The following is a 21,794-nucleotide window of genomic DNA, read 5'->3' as shown; positions in this document are numbered from 1 at the left end:
CAAGAATACATGTTCAGACAGATTGAGTGAAGTGTGCTATATTGGAATCATTCCCACTCAGTCTGAAAAAGATAGCTGATATACATAGAATCTGACTCATCCCGGCTGTTAGAAATATTATATCAGATGTAGTGTCATGATCTCTGTAACCAGAAGGGAAACTTTGAAAAGACATATATGTTTCTCTTCACTTTGACATAACAGAGAGGTGACCTCTCATCTTTTGAGCATTCCTTATTCCATCAATTCATTTTTTTAATTTTTAAAGATATAAACCTGTTTTCCATAATTTTCATTGTGTAACTGCTTCCTCTTAGGAACTGTCTAGCAGCAAATGATAGCTGGGAAAAGATTTTAGAAATTTAGAATATAAAACATTTTACCTTAGAGATGCTATAGATGAGGACTATATACTTCTAAGTAAGCATCACATCTCAGCTATTTTAGCCTTTTGAGTCTCCCATTTATACAACCTTGTAGTGATCACAGAATCTTGACTTGTCACCTAAATCCCAAGTCACTATTTTTGAGTTCATGAATAGTTATCTTTAGTCTTAGGTTTTATAGTTGGTTCCTTTATGAGAAATGAAGACCTGGGTTGCTCTGAACCACATTTTTCTGAAGACCTGGTTTGCTCTGAACCACATTTTTCTTTGACTTAGATCCAAAGACTCCTGCCAGGGGGTATTCCCATGTGGAATTGTTGCCTTCCTTTCTTGGTATTGATTTTCAGAGAGAACTTCAGAAATGAAACTATGGCCTTTCAATTTTCTATTGCAAGAACAGAATTCTGTGTGTAAACATCAGGAAGAAAGCAAACAACTTGAGAAATTAAAAAAAAAATCCCTGCAGTCTGGGGACACCAGAAGCAGGCTGTCAGCATCCCAGAAAAACCTTCTTTCTTGTTCTATTTTACTGTCATTCAGGATCATTGGAATTCTAGCCTAACAATAAAGTTGTGTGGTCTCCCATGAGGATCTCAGATAGTGTGGGAGGCAGTCACATATAGTAATTTTAGAATGAGAGAATCTTAAGAGTTGGATTCTAAGCCCCACAATAGCTGACATTCATAAAGTACTTAAGGTTTTCAAAAAAGGTTTATGTATATATTTTTTTGATCCTTGCCATCACACCTATAGTTTATTTCATCACACACATATAGGATATTTGACAGATGAAGCAATTGAGAGTCAGAGAAATCAAGTGACTTGACCAAGGCAGAAGCTGCTCAGGTTTCTTTTACCTCCAAAATCTAGTACTCTTTCATCCTTATCACTCTAAGTGTACAAAGTAATGGGGAACTCACATCATTATTATATTTTTGGACCATTCCCAATGTTAAAAAGTTATTTATTCTGAGCTGAAATCTACCCCTCTCTCAATTTTATCTGTTGATCCTAGTTTTGCACTCTGAAGCTGTGCAAACCACTTGCTCCCTCTTCTATATTAGTTGTGTTTATCTCAAATAGAAATGGGAGCACCAAACCGTTAGGATCTTTGCTTAGAAAACCACAAATCAACATTATCTATGTTATATTATATTTTTATTTATTTTGTTAAATAGTTACCAATTAAATTTTAACTTAGGGTTAATAGTACTCTGGGAGGAAGAGCAACCCTATGTGGATGATATCCTTTCAAATGAGAGAGGATAACTATCATGTTTCTTTTAAGGTGTTTCTTCTCCAGGCTTAACATTTTCAGGGCTCATTCTTTTCTCTTCAGGCACTTTGCAGAAGAACAATTTATACAGTAATAAGCATCATTCTAAAAATCAACTTTGAAAGACTTTTTAGGGCTCTGATCCACACAATGACCAATCACAATTCCAGAGCATCAGTGATGAAACAAGCTACCTACCACTTATCAGTGGTAATGGACTCTGGATGCTTAATGAGACTCATGTTTTCTGATAAGTGTGGGGATTGCTTTCTTTGACTATGTATATCTAGAAGCCTCTTAAGGGCAGGCATTATTTTTTTAATCTTTGTACTGCCAATTCCTAGCAGACTATCTTCTATATATTAGGCATTTAATAGGATTGTTGAATTGAATTAAATGATAAATTACAAAGGGAAAAGCCTGGAATCAGGAATTCTAATTAGGATTAATCCTGCCAAGTCCTGATTAGAGTGGATAAGGATTTGGACTCAGATGGTAGTTTTGTGAGTGGAGGGAAGGGAATTGATGGCAAGATTTGGCAGTTGGTTAGATATGGGGGAGAAAGAAGAGGGAAAAATTGAGAATGTTTCTAAGTTTGCAAACCTGGATCACTATAAGGCACCACAAAAGAAATGAGGAAGTATGGAAAAGCATTTGGCTGATGACAATTAGTGGGGGGTGGTGGTGGAATCTAATCAATTTTGGACATTTTGATTTTGAGATGGCACTGCATATGGGTAGAGATATCCATTAGGTAACTGGTGATGCAGAACTAAAACTCGAGTGAGATTATTTAGTTATTCAGTCTGTCTGACTTTTCATGAACCCATGGACTACAAGTACCAGGTCCTTTTGTCCTTCACTATCTCCTGGTCTGTCTAAGCTCATGATCATTCCTTCTCTGACACCATCTATCTCATCTTCTGCCAATCCCTTCTCCTTTTGCCTTCAATCTTTTTCAGTATCAAAAACTTTTCCAATGAGGTATATGTTCTCATTATGTAGCTAACATATTTAAGTTTCAGTTTCATATTTGTCCTTCCAAGTCAGAGTTAGTTTTTTTAAGTATTGACTTATTTTTACCTCCTAGTTGTCAAAAGTCTTCTCCAGCATCACAATACAAAAGTGTTGATTCTGTGGCACTCAGCTTTCCTTATAGTCCAACTCTCACAATCAAACATTGTTACTGGAAAAACCATGGCTTTGACTGTATGGACCTTTGTTATTAAGGTGATGTCTCTGCTTTTTAGTATACTATCCATATTTGCTATAGCTTTCCTTCCAAGGAGCAAGCATGTTTCAATTTCATGACTGCAGCCACAGTTTGCAGTGATCTTTGAACCCCAAAACATAAAATCTAACATTGCTTCCATTTCTTCTTGCTCTATTTGCTAGGAAGTGATAGAACTAGTTGTTATGATTTTAGTTTTTTATGGTTTAGATTCAAGGCAGTTCTTACATTCTCCTCTTTAACTCTTATCAAGAGGCTTCTTAATTCTTCTTCACTTTTTGCCATCAGAGTGGCATCATATGCTTTGCTGAGATTATTTCTTCCAGCATCTTTAATTCCAGCTTTTGATTTGTCCAGCCTGACATTCTGTTTGCATATAAATTAATGGATTAAGGTGGCAAGATACAGCCTTGTTGAACTTTCCCAAACTTGAATCCTCATCAGTTGTTCCATATTTGGTTCTATTACTTCTTGACCTGCCTATAAATTCCTCAGGAGACAAATAAGATGATCTATTCCATCTCTTTGAGGAGTGGCCACAGTCAAAGACCTTAATGTAGTCAATAAAGCAAAATTAGATGATTTTCTGGAATTCCCTTGCTTTCTCCATAATCCAGTGAGTTTTGGCAATTTGGCATCCAGTTTCTCTGCCTCTTTGAAAACCAACCTGCATTTCTGGTAATTCTTGGTTTGCATATTGCTGAAGCCTAGCTTGAAAAATTTTAGGCATAACCTTGCTGGAATATGAAATAAATACAATTGTTCATTAATTTGAACTTTCTTCAGCATTGCTCTGATTTAGGACTAGGAAGTAAACTACCTTTTTCAATCAAGAGGCCATTGTTGAATTTTCCTAATTTCCTGGCATATTGAGTGCAACATTTTAACAGTACCATCTTTTAGGATTTTAAATAGTTTAGCTGGAATTCTGTCACCTTCACTAGTCTTATTATTATTAACAATGCTTCTTAGGGCACACTTGACTTCATTTTCCAGAACACATAGCTCTAACCATGCCATACCATTATGGTTATCAGTGATATCAAGATCTCGTATAGTTCTTCATATTCTTGTCATATTTTAATCTTTTCTACTTCTATTAAGTTCCTACCATTTTTGTCTTTTATCATGCATATTTTTGCATGAAATACTCCTTTGAAAGCTCTAATTTCCCTGAAGAACTCTTCTTTTTTCTATTCTGTTTTCTTCTTTTTTTTTTGCATTGCCATTTAAAAAAAACTCATTTTTCCTTGATATTCTCTAGAATTCTTCATTCAGTTGGGTACATCTTTCTCTTTTACCTTTTTTTCCTTTCTTTCCTCAGTTTTTTGTCAAACTGTGATTAAGACTAGATAAATACATTTCAGAGTCATCTTCATAGAAACTACAATTGAACCCATTAGTGCCGATGACATCAACATGAGAGGCATAGAACGAAAAGGGGGACTTGTATGGAGCCTTGGGGCAGACCAGTGCCCCAGTGGATGGGAGATGGATAATTTTTCAACAAAGAGGACTGAGAATAATCAGTCAGAAAAGAACAAAGAAAACTATCAGAAAATCTGAATAAGATAATTTCCAAGAGGAAGTCATGTTTAAAAATGTTAAAAGCTACAGAAAGAACAAAAAGGATGAAGGTTAAGAAAAGACCATCAGATCTGACAATTAGGAGATCATCAGTACATTTGAGGAGTAGGGTTTTGAGCAGCCAAGAAGTTGGTGGGCAATGAGAAAATGGGGGCAATATTTACTGTTAAATGACAAAAAAACACACAAACACATCCCATAGACTGGGCTTTCACTGCTCCTGGCAGTTTTATTCTTTCATGACTGACTTGATTATATTTCCCACTTTGGCTATAGACAAAAAGTTTTTTCTAGTAGTTTGGCTATGAAAGGAGAGAGAGAGAGATAGATACGGGGTGATACTTTAAGGTGATAGTAGGGTCAAGTCAAAATTTTAGGCATGAGAGAATAAATAAACAGATAGATTGATGATGAGAGAAAGGATGATGATGCTCCAAGGTTTAAGCTCCAAGAACAACTAAGAGAGAATGAGGTTAAGGGTACCCAAAGAGGGGTTGATTTTGGAAAGGAAAGCCAGGACTTTGTCAATGATCAGAGCAGAACATGGAAAACAGAAGTATTAAACACATTCTTCAACTCTTCTGAGTATGGCCTGAACCAGATTAAAATATAATAGGGAAATGTTTAACAAAATAAATTAAAATATATATCATATATTTTTACATGTATATAAGCATATACACATGTAACTATATACATATATATGCATGTAAGTATATATGCATATAAGCATGCATGGAGTTTCTAAGTCAAAATGTGTTTTGCTGGGATGCTTAAGAATTATTTTGCTGCTCAGGTTTCTGCTAGAGTTTGATTCCACTGGTAGAATAGATGAGAAAATTTAACTTATGGATAGGCTCTATTTTTTTCAGTAAAGAGGCAAGATCTTTTTTGAGAAGAAGAAAAAGGTGTGGTTGAAAAGTGAAGGTTTGGAATAGCCAACAAGTGGAGTTTAGTAATAGAGTTGATCAGGGAAGAATAAAAGGATTTCCACAAAACAGTAAGGGCTCAGCTGAGAAAAGAGAACATAAATTTGTAGTGCACCTAACCAGTGTCATTCAGTTAGTATAGTTCTAGGTAAGAAAAACAGGATGGTGGGGGTAACCCAGGCATAGAGTTTGGTAATCACTTATAAGAGAAGAGGACAAAGAGTTAAAGAGGGAAAATGATGTCTAGTTGAGTCAGCAAATTTTAGAGACAAGAAATGGAAAGTGAGACTAGAATGGAGTAATGGAATAGAAGAAGGGCAATAAATTTGAGTGTAGTTAGGCAAAGCGGTAAATGGAAAGATCAGAGGTTGTTATCATAGAGAAGAATTTCTGAGTTTTAGATCAAGGGGTTGGAAGAGATAGGTGATAGTGAGATCAAAGGTTTGAGCACCCCTTTGTGTTGCTAAGGAAAAGTGAAGGGGTAGGTCCTGGGAGTTGAGAAGGCTGATTAATTTGGAGACCAGGTTGTCTGATGGAACCCTATCAAGTATATTAACCTCCCTAATTTGGTCTGAGGAGAGGTTTTGGGATGGAGGGGTAGACTAAGTGAGGTGCTGAACTTTGATAAGGAGGAAGGATGACTTGGGGCTGGTAGATAAAGAAGATAGGTTGAACCTCAAAGGGAGATGTTGCTGAATACAGAATTCCAGAGAATAGTAAGGAGAAATAAAAAAGTTTTCTTAAGTACCAATGCAAAAAAAAGTATAAAACATTAGAATGAGAAAGATAAGAGATCTCTTAAGGGAGAGGATTGGGGAAAATTCTTAATTCTTTCTCTTGACTTTTGAGTGTGTATGAAAGAAGGTATGCTCCTTTACTGGAGAGGGTATTTAGAAAAGTGTAATCTTCTACAGAGAGCTAGATGAATGAATGAAAAAAAAAACATTTTAAGGACTTACTCTCTTTCTGGCATTGTGCTAAGCACTGGGTATTTAAATATAAAAACCAAGACAGTCCCTGCCCTCAAAAGCTTTACATCTAATAAGTGAAGACAATACAAATAGAGGAGCAGTGCCTAGGGAGGATTGTTTTGCACTTGAAGTCAGAGGGAACGGTGATTGGAATCATTGAACATATGATTGACATGTTCTTTCCAGGAATAGTAATGTTGACTGGATTGCTGTTCTTAGACCTAGAGCTGGAAAGGGGTTAGGGTTTGTACCAGCATGATGACATGGATTGGAAATGATTGGGAAATGGTATTAGGGATCTTAGGAGGAGCAAGGCAAACACTTGCCAGTCAGAGATCAGGGTCCTAAGAATGGGGGCTTTATTAGACTTCAGTGAATGAAAGAAGATGGAAGGACTGTCTGAAAGGAAGTTTCTCAAGGGTGCCTTCTGAAATGAGGGCATGATAGGAACAGGGCTGAACTAGATATAAGAGAATGAAGTTTTAACTTTGGTAGTTTTTTGATTTTGGATCATATGTAGCCTGAATGGATATAGAGGGTAAAGGACAGCAATAACCTAAGAGAACTTGGAACATATGAATCTGAATGTCTAGAGGAGCTCAGATTAAAGGGGAGAAGAATTTGGATGTATTGAATTTGAGGTAGTGATATGATATCCAGACAGAGCTGTCTGTTAGACATTTGGAGATGACACCCCTCTTCTCCTTTTCTTGTCTCTCTCTCTTCCCTGTCCTTCAAGGCATAGGCCAGTTACCATTTCCTCCACGAAGCTTTACAAGTATTATTATTTTTACCAATCTCTATTTTTGATTCATTATTTTAAGTCTGTACCATTTAACTTAGCACTAATTATATTTTATCATGTATATGTAATTATTGTTTCAATTTTTAAAAGCTTTTTGTTATATTTATAAACTTCTCTAAGGCAGGCACTGTCCAGAACATTTAGTATGGGGCTGTGGTCCCAATATAGCACTTAATAAATACTTATTGATTAGTAGCATTAATTACATATATATATTATATATATATATGCCACAGCTCTTGTCTGGAGGTACTGTGGTTATGTGTTGAGTCCACACAAATTTTGCTATAACACTAAGTTATAGTCTTGTTGCACTTAATATCTTTAATTGATTGACACTGGTAGGGGCAACATGATATAGGATATTATAACTATGTATCATAAAAGTTATTTTTCATTGTGTCTTTAGTGTTTTTGCTGTTATCTAATGGTATATTCAAATGATAACTATTAAATGATTAGATAAAATGGAGTTGTTTTCAGTTTAGATGATACAGGTATTACTGAGCCTCTAAGGAGCTACTGAGTTATAGTTGCAGTTTAGTGTTATTTAAGGAGAATTACAAAAAGTCTTAATTTCATTTTGAATGCTGGTTAATTTTAAGGTTCATTAAATATATAGATTAAGCTACTGGATTTTTTTTTTAGAGAAGTAGTGGATGAAAATAATTTATTTTAAGCAGTTTAACTGATGTCTTGAAAAAATGGGGAGGGGGATTCAATGAAACAGAGGTGAAGAGGAAGTATAATTATGAGCATGGGGGATATCCAGTAGTCAAGTGTGAGATGGGGGAAAAAGACAAATTTGGCTGGCTCTGTAGAGAGGGAGCAATGTATAATGAAATAAGAAATATAAATTTGGATCAGGTTGCAAAGCGATTTAAAAGTAAAACAAAGGAGTTTATCTTTTATACAAGAGGCATTATGAAGTCATTGAGGTTTATTAAATAGCGAGGGACATGATTAGACATGAACTTTTAGGAAAACCACTTTGGTAGTCATGTGGAGATTGGAATGGAGTAGAGGGAGACTTCAGGCAGGGAGACCAATTAGGAAGCAACTACAGTAGCCTAGAGATGTGATGACGTGAACTAAGTAAAGGTGGTGGTCATAGGAATGGACAGAAGGGGTCAGATTTGAGAGACATTGTTGAGGAAGAGATGATAAGCTTGTGAGACTGATTGGATATGTGGGGTGAGGGAGAGTGAGAGGTTGCCCAGAGAGAGTGCTGAGATAGAAGAGATGGCCCAGGATTGAACCGTGGGAAACAAACTCCCCCAGGGGTTGTGGTTGTGTGATATGAATGATAAATCAGCAAAGGATCTGGGAAGGTAGAAGAATAGAATAGTGTAGTGTCATGAAAACTTAGAGAGGCTGGTCAGAGGTGTTAAAAGGAGCAGAGAATTCAAGAAGGATGAGAACTGAATAAAGATGATCAAATATACAAAGAAGGCAGGACATAATAATAGGCAATACAGGTCTTTAGTTAACTCAAAGACAAACACTAGTGGAAGGTGTCTATTCCACACCAGCTGATTGTAATTAGATTGACAATTAAGTTACACTTTTTCAAGATATCCATTCCCATGAAAATGTGACTCATTTCCCCTCGGGTATTAGAAGTCCAATCAAATACCCTCCTTCTAGGGAGAGGGTCAGAGAAAGGCAGATGAGCTGAAGGGCAATGAACTTACTACTACTGTAGCTGATACTGTAGCTACTGCAGTACATACAAGCATTGATAGAAGTAGACCCATTTTATTGAAGTTGGAAGAATTACCTTTTTTTTGGGGGGAAGGGGGGAATGGTAAGGGAGGGAATGAAGGGAGCAGAAAAAAGAACCAGGCCCATAGACCTTCATAGCAAAGCACTGGTTTTAGGTTTCCTAGGTGGAACACATCTGTGTTTTGTCTTCTCCTGGATTATGGTTAAACTCATTCCTAGGGAAGACTTGTGTATTGGGTTGGGCTGTGAGCTTTCTGAGATCCAGAGTACTGGGAACCCCGAAGGGAAAGGAATAGGTCAGTCAGTGATGACTGTGTTTTTGAGTAGATTATCTGAATTCTTCACCCAGTCTCCTGTTAACAGTTGTGAGACCCTAAACTCAGCATTATTTTATGCACCCAACTGTTGGTTAAATGTCTCCCTAATTCCCATCATGAAGCCCCAAAAAGAAGGCCTCTAGAAAAAAGGATAGGCTCTTGGGCAGTCTAGTTGGGATAGTACTGCACATATTTACCCATGCCTTGTTGCCAAGAACTTCTTATAAATTAGCTTTATTTTGCAGAATAAACTGAATAAAGTTAAGGTTTTAGTTGGCCTGGCTCCGGAACAGAGTGAAATTAAATGATCCATTAGGGACCTATGAGGAATGTTTGTATCTTGAGTTTGATATCACATATTTTATGAAGGAGTGCCTGTTCCAAATACAGCTGGGGCCCGAATTAGTGCAAATTGTGAATCCAGTGAAGTGGAATTTTAATTAGCGCTATCTGAAGTTATATAATTATGTAAAATGACAATTGGTTCCAAATAATGTGATCACTTGTAGGATTTGTTATTAGCACTAATTGGGACCTAGATAAAATCAATTTTTCAAATGATTCCTCCTAGATGGAAAATCATAAGCAGATTCTCTGAATAGGAAAATGAAAAATTGTGTTAGAGCAGTTATGATTGCAGTGAACACTGCCAAACACTTTAAAAAAAGATTAGCTTAATTTTGATGTCAAGTTGTCAAATATTGCTATACTGTTTTATGCACTAGGATTTTCCAACAGCTGGTGCTGAGAATGTGTGCAGGTGCCTAAAAGGAATAGGCAAATCCAATACAACACAAATAGCTTTTCTCACTTTCTCCACCTCCCCTTTACTTAAATCCAATTCATATGCCTGTCATGGATGGCATCACCTCCCTGATTTTATGGTCTTCTTCAAGAATGAAGGACAATCATCAGCTTTTCTAGGCCTACACAAAAGATGCAGCAGAGAAAGAAGGAAACGAGTTATACAGCCTAAATGTTTAAAATAACCCAAATAAAGTGTTCCAAGCAACACATTATGATCAAAAAATCATTGCCAAGAAGAAGAGAATTTTCAGATAAATTTTAAAATTTCAGAAAATCTCTCCAGCATAGGCTTCAAAGTACATCCAATCTACTTTTGTCTTCATTCTTTTCTAAGGAGCATCTTAGGAAAATGTTATCACAGAGTAAGAACTAAATAGTGGTCAACTTATTCCTTGAGACAATTGCTAATTGACTAACTTTGCAATTTTTATTTTGGAACCCCACCATAAAATATCTAATTTCTCTATTAAACCATATATTTACTTCCATTTTAAATTTAATTTAATGCAAGATTTTAGTAGTACTTAGGTAAGTATTTACTGGATATATAAAATATGTACAGACTATATAAAAGGGGGCAGAGGAGTAGAATTATTTAAGAAGACAATACTCATGAGAAGAAATGAGAATGGGTATTTGCATGAGGAGCTAAAAATGATATTGATAGAGAGAAAGAATACTATGGACCATCTGGAAAAAAAGAAAAAAAATAGATGAGAAGTTTTATCTTGTCATTTGCTAGAGTTCTCTTTCTGCCTATGAACCCATTGATGTGGGGATTTTCTCCAACAATGTAAATTAAACACCCAGTTCATTGTCCATTTGTAAATATTGGTTCTTGATAGACGGATTGATTATCTTGCTTTGAGTTATCCATTCAACTTTCATAGTTTGGACTCTAAGCATTCTTCATTTAATTGGGTTTCTCTGTGTGGTTATTTGGTCCAAACACTTTTGAATTATTTCTGTGCCATAGACTGGTGTTTCTTTGAGCATGGCAGCATTTTTCTCTTAAATTGTCTTTTAAGGCAGTGTGACTCTAGACAATAATTTGACATTTGCTTGGTTGGCCAACCAAGGATGAGAGAGAGAGAGAGAGAGAGAGAGAGAGAGAGAGAGAGAGAGAGAGAGAAGAGAGAGAGAGAGAGGCAAAGTTTACCTAGTATTTATAGCAGGGCTTCTTAAGCTTTTGTGTCATGGGTAGTCTTGTGAAACCTATGGACCTCAATAATGTTTTTAAATGCAGAATAATGTTTTTAAGTGTAGAACATAGAACTATGAAGGAAACCAATTATATTGAAATTACTTATTACACATTATGAGAAAACAGGTTCACGGATCCCAGCTTAAAAATTCTGATTCTACTTAACTTTTTGTGTTTGCCTATGCATACAGCTCATTTAAAATAGCTTCTATTTAAAACTGCTTATAGAGGCAAAACCAAGATGGCAGAGTGAGGGCAAGGGACTCAATCGCCTGGGTTGCTCCCCAAACCTTTCCAAATACCTTTAAATAATGACTCGTCAGATTTTTAGAGTGGCAAAACCCACCAAAAAGATGGAGTGAAACAAATTTGCCGCCCAAGACCACTTAGAAAGTCAGCAGGAAAGGTCTGTTGTACCTGGGCCCCAGAGTGGTCCTTCCCACTTTCAAGCCAGTCCTTTCCACTTTCAAAAATGTACATAATTTTAACAAGTTTAGTAACCAAATCACCCTCTTTAGATGTCTCCTTCTGGATTGTTTTATTTTTTATTTTATCAGTACTCTTTATTTCTATATTTCTGCCATCGCTTCCTCTTCCAAATAACCTGCTTTCAGAAACTTTACCTTGTTAAAAATAAGTAAAAAAAAATCTCTATCTATAGTATATTAAAAGAATGAAGTTGCTTATGGCGGCCTGGGCAGCACTTTTAGCAGGTGGGTGGAACCGGGGACAAGGAGATTTCTTTGGCCTGCCTTCGGGCGGGCGGCCGGGGACGGCCCAGAGCGGGCAGCTGCCCTCTCCCTCAGGCCTCCCACCCATCCTACCTGGCGCTCTTGTCAAGGCTGGGGATTTGGCTGGGGGTCTGCGCCCCTCCCGCTCCGGAGAGTGACTGAAGGGGGGGTTAAGTTTGTGCGGAGGCGGGGGTCACGCAGCCCCTTGGCAGCTCGCGCCTTGCTGCCTACACTCGGGCGCCGGAGATGAGCATTTTCGGGTAGAGTGGGTGGAAATCAAGCCGCCGCTCGGTCCTCGCGGCGGCCCGCGCCACGTGGGCGAGGCTGTGAGTCCGGGGATGGTCACGTGCCGCAAGTCACTCTTTTCATCTCTCGGAGGGCGCGCGGGGTCGGGGTCAGGGTCGGGGTCAGGGTCGCGGCCGCGGCGGGGGGCAGGCGGCGCCGCCTGCGGCTGCGTCCCGTACGCGCCTGCGCGCTGCGTGCGTGCGCGAGCCGGTCGGAGGCGGTGGCCGTTGGAGGCGGGTCGGGGAGGCCGGGAGGCGCTGGCGCGGCGGCGGCGGCGGCGGCGGCGGCGGCGGCGGCGGCTCTCCTCGGGCGCGGCTCCCCTCCCCGCCCCAGCCCTCGGCGCGGCTCCCCGAGACCACCCGGAGGAGCGCAGGTGGGGGCGGGGAGCGGCGGGGGGAGGGGAGGGCGGCCGGGGCGTGCCGGGGGCGCACCTGCCGCGGGCCACAGGGAGGGCTGCCCGGCCGGGGCTGGGGGCAGCGCCGGGGGCCGCGCCAGGGCTGGGCTGGCCCCGGGTCGCCCCCGGACGGCGCAGCCGCGCCAGGCCGGCCTCCGAGGCCCCAGTGGCCGCGCTGCTGCCTCCGGAGCCGGGCTCCGGCGCCTAGCGGGAGAGCGCCCACGCCGGCTCGCAGGCCTGCCCCCGCCCGGGATGGACAAGTCGCCGATCCGCAGAGGGGACTGTGATTTTCCCGCATTTGTGCATGCCTAGCTCTAGGGACAAAGGAACCTGAAACTAGATAGAAAATAAAAGCATCGGGGAGGGTCCTTTTCACCGTGGTAGGTGCCCAGTGACTTACCCTCCCACGAACATTTCCTTGAAGCAAATGCTTCCAGAGTTTCTAACCTCCTCCTTTTCACTTTGTGTTTGTCGTATTAACATTTTTTTTTTGGTTTTGAGAACTTGTCCAAATTTGAAGGGGAGATACTTGCTCTTGAGACTCCGTGCTAAGCAACTGGTGACTTGTTCTTGTCTTGGATCAGATTAAGTAGTTCACAAAGTCAGTGTTGAACTGGATCTAGAGATCTTTTCATTAAGAATATTTTTAAAAATCGTTTCTGATTTGTGAAACTGGATACTAGTATAGTTTTATCAGGAGTCACTCATCACGCTGTAGTTTAGGACCGTGCTAGGATGTTCTTTGAAGCAATAAAATCTGCCATGATAATAGTGAAAGGAGAATTTCACTCAACACAACTAAATGACATTCCACTTCCACATCTTTCTAATGAGCTTATTTCTTTCCTACTCTGTTACTTTTTCTTTTTCCTTTCTTTCTCTTTTGTGGTCTGAATGAGGTTATGAGACTTTCAAAACTATTAGAGTGTATTGCCTACTTTTAGGATCAAAGGAATACAGATGTAGTGCTGGACTGGATATTAACAGAGTTTTTACAGATGAGGAAAGCAAGACCCTGAGAAGTTAAGTGGCTTCCTCATGGTCACACACTGACATTTTTGTATGGTTTCTATGGAGCTTTTCAAAATTTCATTCAACATGCACATATAAATATGCTAAGCACTGAGTTGGTCCTTAGAGATAAGGACACAAACTGAATGGTCCTTGCCCTAAAGGAACTTCTATTCCATTGAAGGAAAACAACTTGTTCATAAAAGAGTAATGCAACTATTTACAAAGTGACTCCTTTGAAATCATTTAATGTGAAATTTTGACTGATTGGTCGATCCAGGACATTTGTTCTTTTCAGAGCAGAACAAGCTCTATGCATAATGGGAAAAAAAGTCCTTGAAAGGTAAAGGTAAATTTGTTAAATTGCTGTTATGTAAGCTTAACCATGTCCCTTCCTATTTTTCAAGCCTAATTAGGTGGATGCTTTTTTAAAAATGCTTTGTTAAATTTGGCATGTACTATGTCTTTACTAGAAGACTGATTCTTGAGATGTGATGTCTCCAATACTGTACAAATCTGACTAATATGTATTTCAGAAAAGACTAAATTGATTTTAATTTTTTTAGGATTTTTAAAAAAGTGACCTTAATGTATTGATTTTAATTGTTATATATGGTAACTCATTCCGAAGATTTTATCAGAAATCCTTGTTATAATGCTGATATGTTCTTTTCTCCCTGAATGACTGCATCCCAGTGTGATGATTTTCTTTTCCCTATTCTTTCATTGTTTATATATACAAGTTTATATTTTACAACATTGGATTGGGTTCTAGGTGACCTTGTCACCTTCTTTTGGATAGGATCCCACATTTATTTCTTTTGTACCTTTGTGTAGTAACTAGCATAGTTCTAAGCACATAGAATGGTCTCAATGAATGCTGATTGAATAAATTGACAAACTTTGTATTATTAGCAAATAGACAGGCTTCTGATTGTGCATTGAAATATCCATTTTGGTCGAACTTCTTTGGAATTTATTGGGGATAATAAAGGCCCCTGGCATTCCTTAACTTTATTGGTGCAACCTTTGTTCTGATCTGGATTAAAATTCTTATTAAATGGGCATTAGCCAAGCTGCCTTGAGGCATTCCCTCAAAGCAACATTGGAGGATTGTTAGTATTCAGGAGTGATGAAGTGAGACTGGAATTCTCTCATAGTATTTTCAAAACTGAAGCTTGTGGGGGAAGTATGAACTAGGATGATAACTCTGGTTGCTAAGAGGTATTTGTCATATGCACGGTAACTTAGAACTAAGATCACCTCACTTCAACAGATGTCAGAAATATGGCAGTTTCACTGACAGTCATTAATTGAATAATATTACCATCATTATAACGTCAGTAACACTGTAAAAGCATAACCATATTCCATCATAATGTGGAATTCCTACAGAGGTAGTTCTGGCATCTTTTCCTCTTTTCCTACAAGGGGATCCTCAGCTCCATTCTGTAATATTGCCCTAAAGAGACAATAATTGATTTACAAAAGTGAAACTTCAGGCAAGAAATGGTTGTGATTCATTAATTGCTGTGCTTATTTGCTCCTCCCTACCCCACTCCCCAACTTTTTTCTTTCTTCATCCCCACCCAAAAAGCACATACGTAACTTTGGCTTGCACAAAATAAATGAACATCTAGTAAACCAAATGTGGGTGGTTATGATAATTATTATCATTTTATTTTTTTTACTTGTTACAATTTTTTATGATAAAATCAACTTAAGCTTTAAATTGTTAGCAAGGTATGGACTATTACACCCCACAAATTCACTCTTTTTCCTTAAAGCTGAAAAATAACTTTTTTTTTTCTCCTGGAAAAATATTTTGTTCCTTCATAATCTCCTGAGGAAATTCTTGCTATCATTATGTAAAATGAAGTTTGACCTGAAAAGAAGCAGTTATACCCTACATACTATTTTATGACACTCCAAATTTATTCATCTTTTGAGTCTCTTCCCCCCTCACCCCCCATCAGAGACTTTCAGGAAGTTAGGGGGAAACTATGTATTGGGAGAAAGATGGTGATTACTACAATCTCTGCTATCTTGAAGTCTCTGAAAGTCTATGGTTTGTTGACTGGTCACTTGAATTTGAGAATTCTGAGCTGCAGTAGAGTAGGGCTATTGAGCTCAAGTTCACACCAATATAGTCAGCTCCCAGTGGTGAACTGGCCTAGGTTAGAAATGGAGCAATTCAAAGTATAAAAGAACATCTGTCAAAAGAAAACAAATCTTATCAGTTGAATCCTTGATTCTTTTATTTTATATTGGTTTTGGAAAGTGATTTAGTGATTTGCATTTGCCAACCCATGTGAAAATGCATTTTTTCAAACATAAAATTAAGCCTCACATGGAAAAACCTAATCCAGGAGGAGTTAGAAAGCTGTCTTTATCCCATTTTTTTCCTGGCCAGAAATCATCCCTACTTCCTTCTTAATTGGTAGGAATCAATGGTACCAATTCTCAGATTCTGATAAAGCTCCATAAATTGTAGGATTTAAGAGCTAGAGGAGACTTGAAAGGTCAACCTGATAGTCATGGGCACCACCTTTAGATAGCACTGTTTATTAGAAACCTTTTCTTTACATTGTTCTTAAAACTTGATCTTTCAACTTCTTGTCTTTCCTAACTTTCTCTCTGATGCCAGTCAGACCAAATGTAATCCTTCTTTGTCATATTATAGCTCTTAAAAGACTTGAAGAGAATTGAATCTTTTGCTGTAAGAGAAGTTCAGTTTTTTCTCCTTAGTCCTCATGTAGCATGATAGCTTATCACCTTACCATCATGACTGCTGCTTTCTGGACACTCTCTAGCTTGTCAGTGTTTTTCTAGTTGTGATCTAACCATGATAATACAGTGGGATTATTTTTGTTGGTTGATATTACTTCTTCCATGCATCCTACAGGTTGCATCATTTATTTTTATTTTTTAATTTCATCCTGTGAAATCAGACTCCTTTGAAATCTTTTCTCCATATATGGAGATGTGTCCAACTATTTGGCTTGCCATAACAACAATAGCAACAACTATGGAATTATTATAATTATACATGTATATCTTATATCATAGATCTATAGAATTTTAAGGTTTACAAGATGCTTTTCTTACAACTCAATGAGATAAGTAGGGCAAAAAATGAATATCCCCATTTTACAGATGAGGAAACTACGTCATTTTGAGGTTGTGACTTGCCTATGTTCATATAACTAGGAAGTATCACTTAGCATTTGAGCCTAGGCCTTCTGACCCCAAATTCAGTGTGATTATGGACATTAAAAAATCATAACCCCTTTCTTCTTTGACAACTAGTTCCTTATCAGAATCAGGTAACTGCTTTTCTTGTCATTCCCTCTGATTTTTGAAGAACAAAAGAACCATTAATGACTGCTCTTCTTTTAGCAGAGAGCCTTGACCAGGTATCAGCTTTTTCCTGTCTAGGGACTCTACAGTGTACCTGCTACCATATTGCCTCTGTTTTTCTCTTTCTGTGTCTCACTCTAGTGATCTTCAATGTGCTTAGTCCCTCTGGTTTGTGAATTTATTCAGATGAATATTAACTGTCTTCTAACTCCGATTTCCTCATCTGTCCTTAGTGAATCTGCCGTGCAGATCAGGATGATGCATATAAAGATCTTTGTGTGATATAAATGATAGTTATTATATATGTGATGCTACTCTGCCACCCTAATGGGTTTCTTTTGAATAAGATATACTCTTTAGTTGCCATATTCCTGTTGAGTCAAATGCACCCAAATCTCAGTGATACCTGTGAGGTCAGATTTTCCTCATTGCATTTAGGTCTCTGATTCTCTTTGTTTATTACTCATACTTTTTTGCATTTCTTCTGTTCATAGTTCTAGAGTTGTAAGAAACTTAAGGACCATTTAATCTATCTCCATCATTTAAAGATAAGAAACTGAGACCTAGGGAGGTTAAATGCCAATAGCACTCAGGTAATAGTTACCAGAGTGAGATTTAAACCCTGGTCTTCTGAATCTTTAACTAGTGCTCTGACTGATAACTATGAATTTTATTGTCTTCTTTGATTAATCAGCCTGTCCAATGATATTCTTGTTGGAGGTAGATAGAAAAGCAATTTTCTTTGTCTTCTTCTTTTTCCCCCTTGATCAGATAATTTAGGCAATTGTATTTTTACCAACCTTATTTGATTAAAAACTATTCCTGGCCAAAAGCCTGTCATTTCTATATCTTAAGCTCTTCTGTTCTCCATCATCACCTTCTTAAGCAACTGTTTATTCCTCCAGTTTGCCTTTCTTTTCCTTCAATCAGCAATGATGATAAAAGTGTCACCTGTGCTCCTGAGGTTTTAGTTTTCTTGCCTAGGAGTGACCTCCTTTCCAGGTTCCCTGGTATATTTTTATTTATTTGTCTTAAGAGTAATAATAAGGACTGAGCAATGATCATCATATTCAACAAATCTTGGGAGGTGGGAGACTCTTTTCTCTTACATGCTTCTTGAATTCAGTTTGGCATGTCTTCCAGGAAGACCCTCAACTCTTCTTAGGAGGAAATGTGGTATGCTTAATTTATTTCTTTACAGCTTTAGAGGAAGCCTGTCAAGCACTTCACCTCTTTATATTGGCCAGGTGCTTAAGATGGAAGCTATAACCAGAATTAAGTACCTCACAGGACAAAATTAACGTAGTTGTTATTCGTTCACGTTTCCTGGTGAAGCAACATGCAACATATTGTTTCAAAAGTCAATGTTTTCCAATTCAGGGCCTAGAATCAGCAGAGATCATATATGGTATTCATAAGAAATGATGGCTATAAGATAGTATCAATAAATATTTTATAACAGAGTTTATTATGTGACTACAATTTTTCACAGAAGTTTTACTTAGATGTTGAGGTAGAATGGAAATTCATCGTAGAAGAGATTCTTTGTATATGAAAAAACACAAGCCCATTGTATTGTATGCATTTATGATAGCTATCATCACTGTCAGCATTCCAGAGTAGTAGGCCTTAATAGATTACTTTTGCCAGTGGATACTTTGTGTCAGTGTGTTTTAGTAAGCTAAGAAAGCACCAACTACACCCTTTTAGATTAGTCAGGAATTTTGAAACAGGTTTTACCTATTATTTATTGTGAAATATGCTGGGTGTCACCTATGTCTCTCTTGGGAAAATTTTCCTTTGTCATTGACAGAGATTGTATTGGGAAAAATCTATTACTTCAGATAGGTTTGCTTAAAGGACCAGGAAAAAAAATAACCCTGCAATTGAAAATTGAAAAGAACAAGATCCATTATAAAGGGGAAAAGGTTGTCTTTAATTTTTTTTTTTAAAGATGACTTAAGCGGTAAATGTTCTAAGCTGTGTGGGACTAAAAGTGTTTTTTTTTTTTTTTGTTTTGTTTTGTTTTGTTTTGTCTTAAAGGTGGCTTTCTAGAGGATGACCATAGAAGACCTTCCAGATCTTCCCTCAGAAGGAAATTCTTTGATTGGAAGATACCCATTTTTATTTTCAGGTTCTGATACACCAGTTATCTTTTCGGTTTCTGCAGCACCAATGCCTTCAGACTGTGGTATGTTGTGTAGCAGTTTTAACTTTTCTATAATCCAGCAAATTGATTGTTTCATGTCCACTTTTATTTAGGTTTTTGCATAGTCATTCTAAAACCATGAATAGTATCTTGCACAAATACCATAAACTTCTGTTTTTATTATAGGTGACTTTCAACTTCTACATTCCCATCCTGATTGCTTTATTTCTTGTCACTACTTGTATTTCACTTATATTTTAGACTTGTGATAGAAAATGCCATCTTTCTAGAGGGAAAACTTTGGAGTCTGAATGTTGATCAGAACATCTTTTTAACATTGATTTGTGGTTTTTCTTTCTCATAGTTTTTTTCCCCTTTTGATTCTTCTTTCACAGCATAACTTGGTTGAAAATGTGTTAAACATGATAGTACTTGCTGTCATAGGGAGAGAGGAGGGAAGGAAGGGAAACAAAAAAATGTGCAATTCAAAAGCTTACAAAAAAATCAATACTGAAAACTGTAATTAGAAAAAAATAAAATTTCAAATATATGTGTATGTATTTTTAGGCAATAATAGCAAACTTCCTGAATTTACAATTTAGAAAATGACACAAACGCCAGAATTCTGACATTATAGAACATTAAAGATGGAATATTATTTCATAAAATAATAGGTTAGGGGGCTGCTAGGTGGCACAGTGGATAGAGCACCGGCCCTGGAGTCAGGAGTACCTGAGTTCAAATCCGGCCTCAGACACTTAATAATTACCTAGCTGTGTGGCCTTGGACAAGCCACTTAACCCCATTGCCTTGCAAAAGAAACAAAAAAAAAAGATGAATTTGGTAGAATGTTCAAATTTCCTAAATTTACTAAACATTTCATATATAATTTAGGTTCTTTTTCAGGAGATCTGAGTCTTCATCATCATGAACAGACAAATAAGCATTTATTCATATTTATCTTAGCAACTTGTCTCAACTGATATCTAAGTTTTCCATTGTAAATATATTGTACTTTTTAACCTTGGAATTATTAAAGTCACATGTGTCTTGAAAAAATACAGGTTGATATCATTAGCAATTTGTAGCTTGGAATCATAGCATTTTAGAGTTGGAAGAATCCAGGTGTTATTTCCGGAAGATTAGATTTAGGGTTGGGAGACGTAGATTCCCATCTGAACTCTGCCCCATACTAGCTTGGGCAAGTTGCATAATCTTTTTGGGTCTTCATTTCCTCTTTGTAAAGTTGGGATTAGACTAAGAGAATTCTGATGGATCTTCCTTCTAGCTCTGAAATCTATAAATCTTATTGTAATGAGTATCAAAGAGATTAATTTCTTTGTTGTTTATCTTTTAAAATAATATTTTCTTATTTTAAATAGAGTTTTCTTTTTTTGATCCCAATGATGCATCTTGCCAAGAGATCCTTTTTGATCCTAAAACATCAGTATCTGAATTATTTGCCATTTTAAGACAATGGGTTCCTCAAGTCCAACAGAACATTGACATTATTGGGAATGAGGTAAGGAGAATATAATTATTCTTAAAATATAATAACCAAATTTTAGGGGTTTTTATTAGTATTATCAGAATTAGGTTTACTTAATAAATGGTATACTATTTTAGGTCTTATAAGATGAAATTTGGGAAAGGAAAGATAATAATCATACTAAATTGTTATCTCTTTTTAGTCAGGGGACAGTAGCTTATTCTTTTAACAGTGCTCTAAACATAGTAGGCATTTAATAAATACTTCTTATATAAGAGATTCACTTTTAACCCTGATGTTTTTATTTATATTTTGTATTTATAAGTTCCTTTACAACAGTCTTACTCCTTTGCCTTATCATGATACAGAAGTGAATCTGAGTTCTTGAATCTAGCCAACAAAACTGCAAGTGTGATCGATTTCTAACATTTTCTAAATTTAATAATTATTAAATTTCTTTCAGTATGGTCCTAGTTATAGACTATTTCCATTGTTTAGCATATGTACTAATACAGAGAGACATTACAAGTAGGCTGATGATTTCATGATGAAACCTTTGTCCTGAGCACATTACCATTTGCTGATAATATTGTATCAAGACCTAAATAATTGAAAGCCATGACATCTCTACAGAGATGGACATAATAGATCACAAAGGAAAAACCAAATAGATGAAGAGGCACCATATTAAAGTCAATGAAATTATGACAGTTTGTATTTAGAGGAGTTGGATTTGAATCCTGATCTAGGTGCTTAGTAGTTGTGTGACCTTGAAGAAGTCATTTCACTTTTCTTGGCTGAAACTTGATCTCAACTATAAAATGAAGAAATTGGACTTCATTTCACAATCTGTATTCCTATAAGTGAATAGAAGATGGACAGTCTTTTGAATTATTCTTATTAATATACTTTGAATAGGCAACTATAAAAGTAGTACCCAGAATTGGATAGGCAAAAAAAGAGCAAGTTGAGTAATAGTTGAGAAATCTTTTGTACTTTAAGGCTCCTTTCTACAGAAAGAAAACAAAAACATTGTTGTCTTATTGAAAATAATGTAATGCCACAATCTCTAAATAATAATTAATTTTAGGTGACCTTTTTAAGGGCAAAGTAATAGATGTATGATGGGTGTAAGTA

At 37.2% G+C, this 21,794-nt stretch overlaps 2 protein-coding genes across 14 annotated transcripts in view; one reads left to right on the top strand and one right to left on the bottom strand.

The window, feature by feature from the left end:
• PCARE (photoreceptor cilium actin regulator) overlaps positions 1–12,310 on the bottom strand; it is a 72,167-nt gene extending 59,857 nt beyond the window's left edge. For all 6 annotated transcript variants that reach the window (XR_012473437.1, XR_012473439.1, XR_012473432.1 and 3 more), the window contains exon 1: positions 12,063–12,310. The gene's annotated coding sequence lies outside the window, so the exon portion shown is untranslated. The remainder of the gene's footprint in view (positions 1–12,062) is intronic.
• CLIP4 (CAP-Gly domain containing linker protein family member 4) overlaps positions 1–21,794 on the top strand; it is a 136,479-nt gene that overhangs the window by 30,527 nt on the left and 84,158 nt on the right. For 3 of the 8 annotated variants that reach the window (XM_074209783.1, XM_074209782.1, XM_074209784.1), the window contains 2 exons: positions 19,063–19,210; positions 20,551–20,690. In XM_074209783.1, coding sequence (XP_074065884.1) covers positions 19,078–19,210; positions 20,551–20,690 — 273 coding nt within the window. In that variant the 5' untranslated portion in view covers positions 19,063–19,077. Of the gene's footprint in view, positions 1–12,503; positions 12,628–12,916; positions 13,029–13,094; positions 18,948–19,062; positions 19,211–20,550; positions 20,691–21,794 lie in introns of those variants that run through there. The other 5 variants (XM_074209788.1, XM_074209781.1, XM_074209787.1 and 2 more) reach the window with 4 other exon arrangements.

The sequence above is a fragment of the Macrotis lagotis genome, chromosome 1, assembly GCF_037893015.1.
Source record: "Macrotis lagotis isolate mMagLag1 chromosome 1, bilby.v1.9.chrom.fasta, whole genome shotgun sequence".
Classification (NCBI taxonomy): Eukaryota; Metazoa; Chordata; class Mammalia; order Peramelemorphia; family Peramelidae; genus Macrotis; species Macrotis lagotis.
Note: the sequence above shows the minus strand (reverse complement) of the source record. Positions and strands in the feature narration are given on the sequence as shown.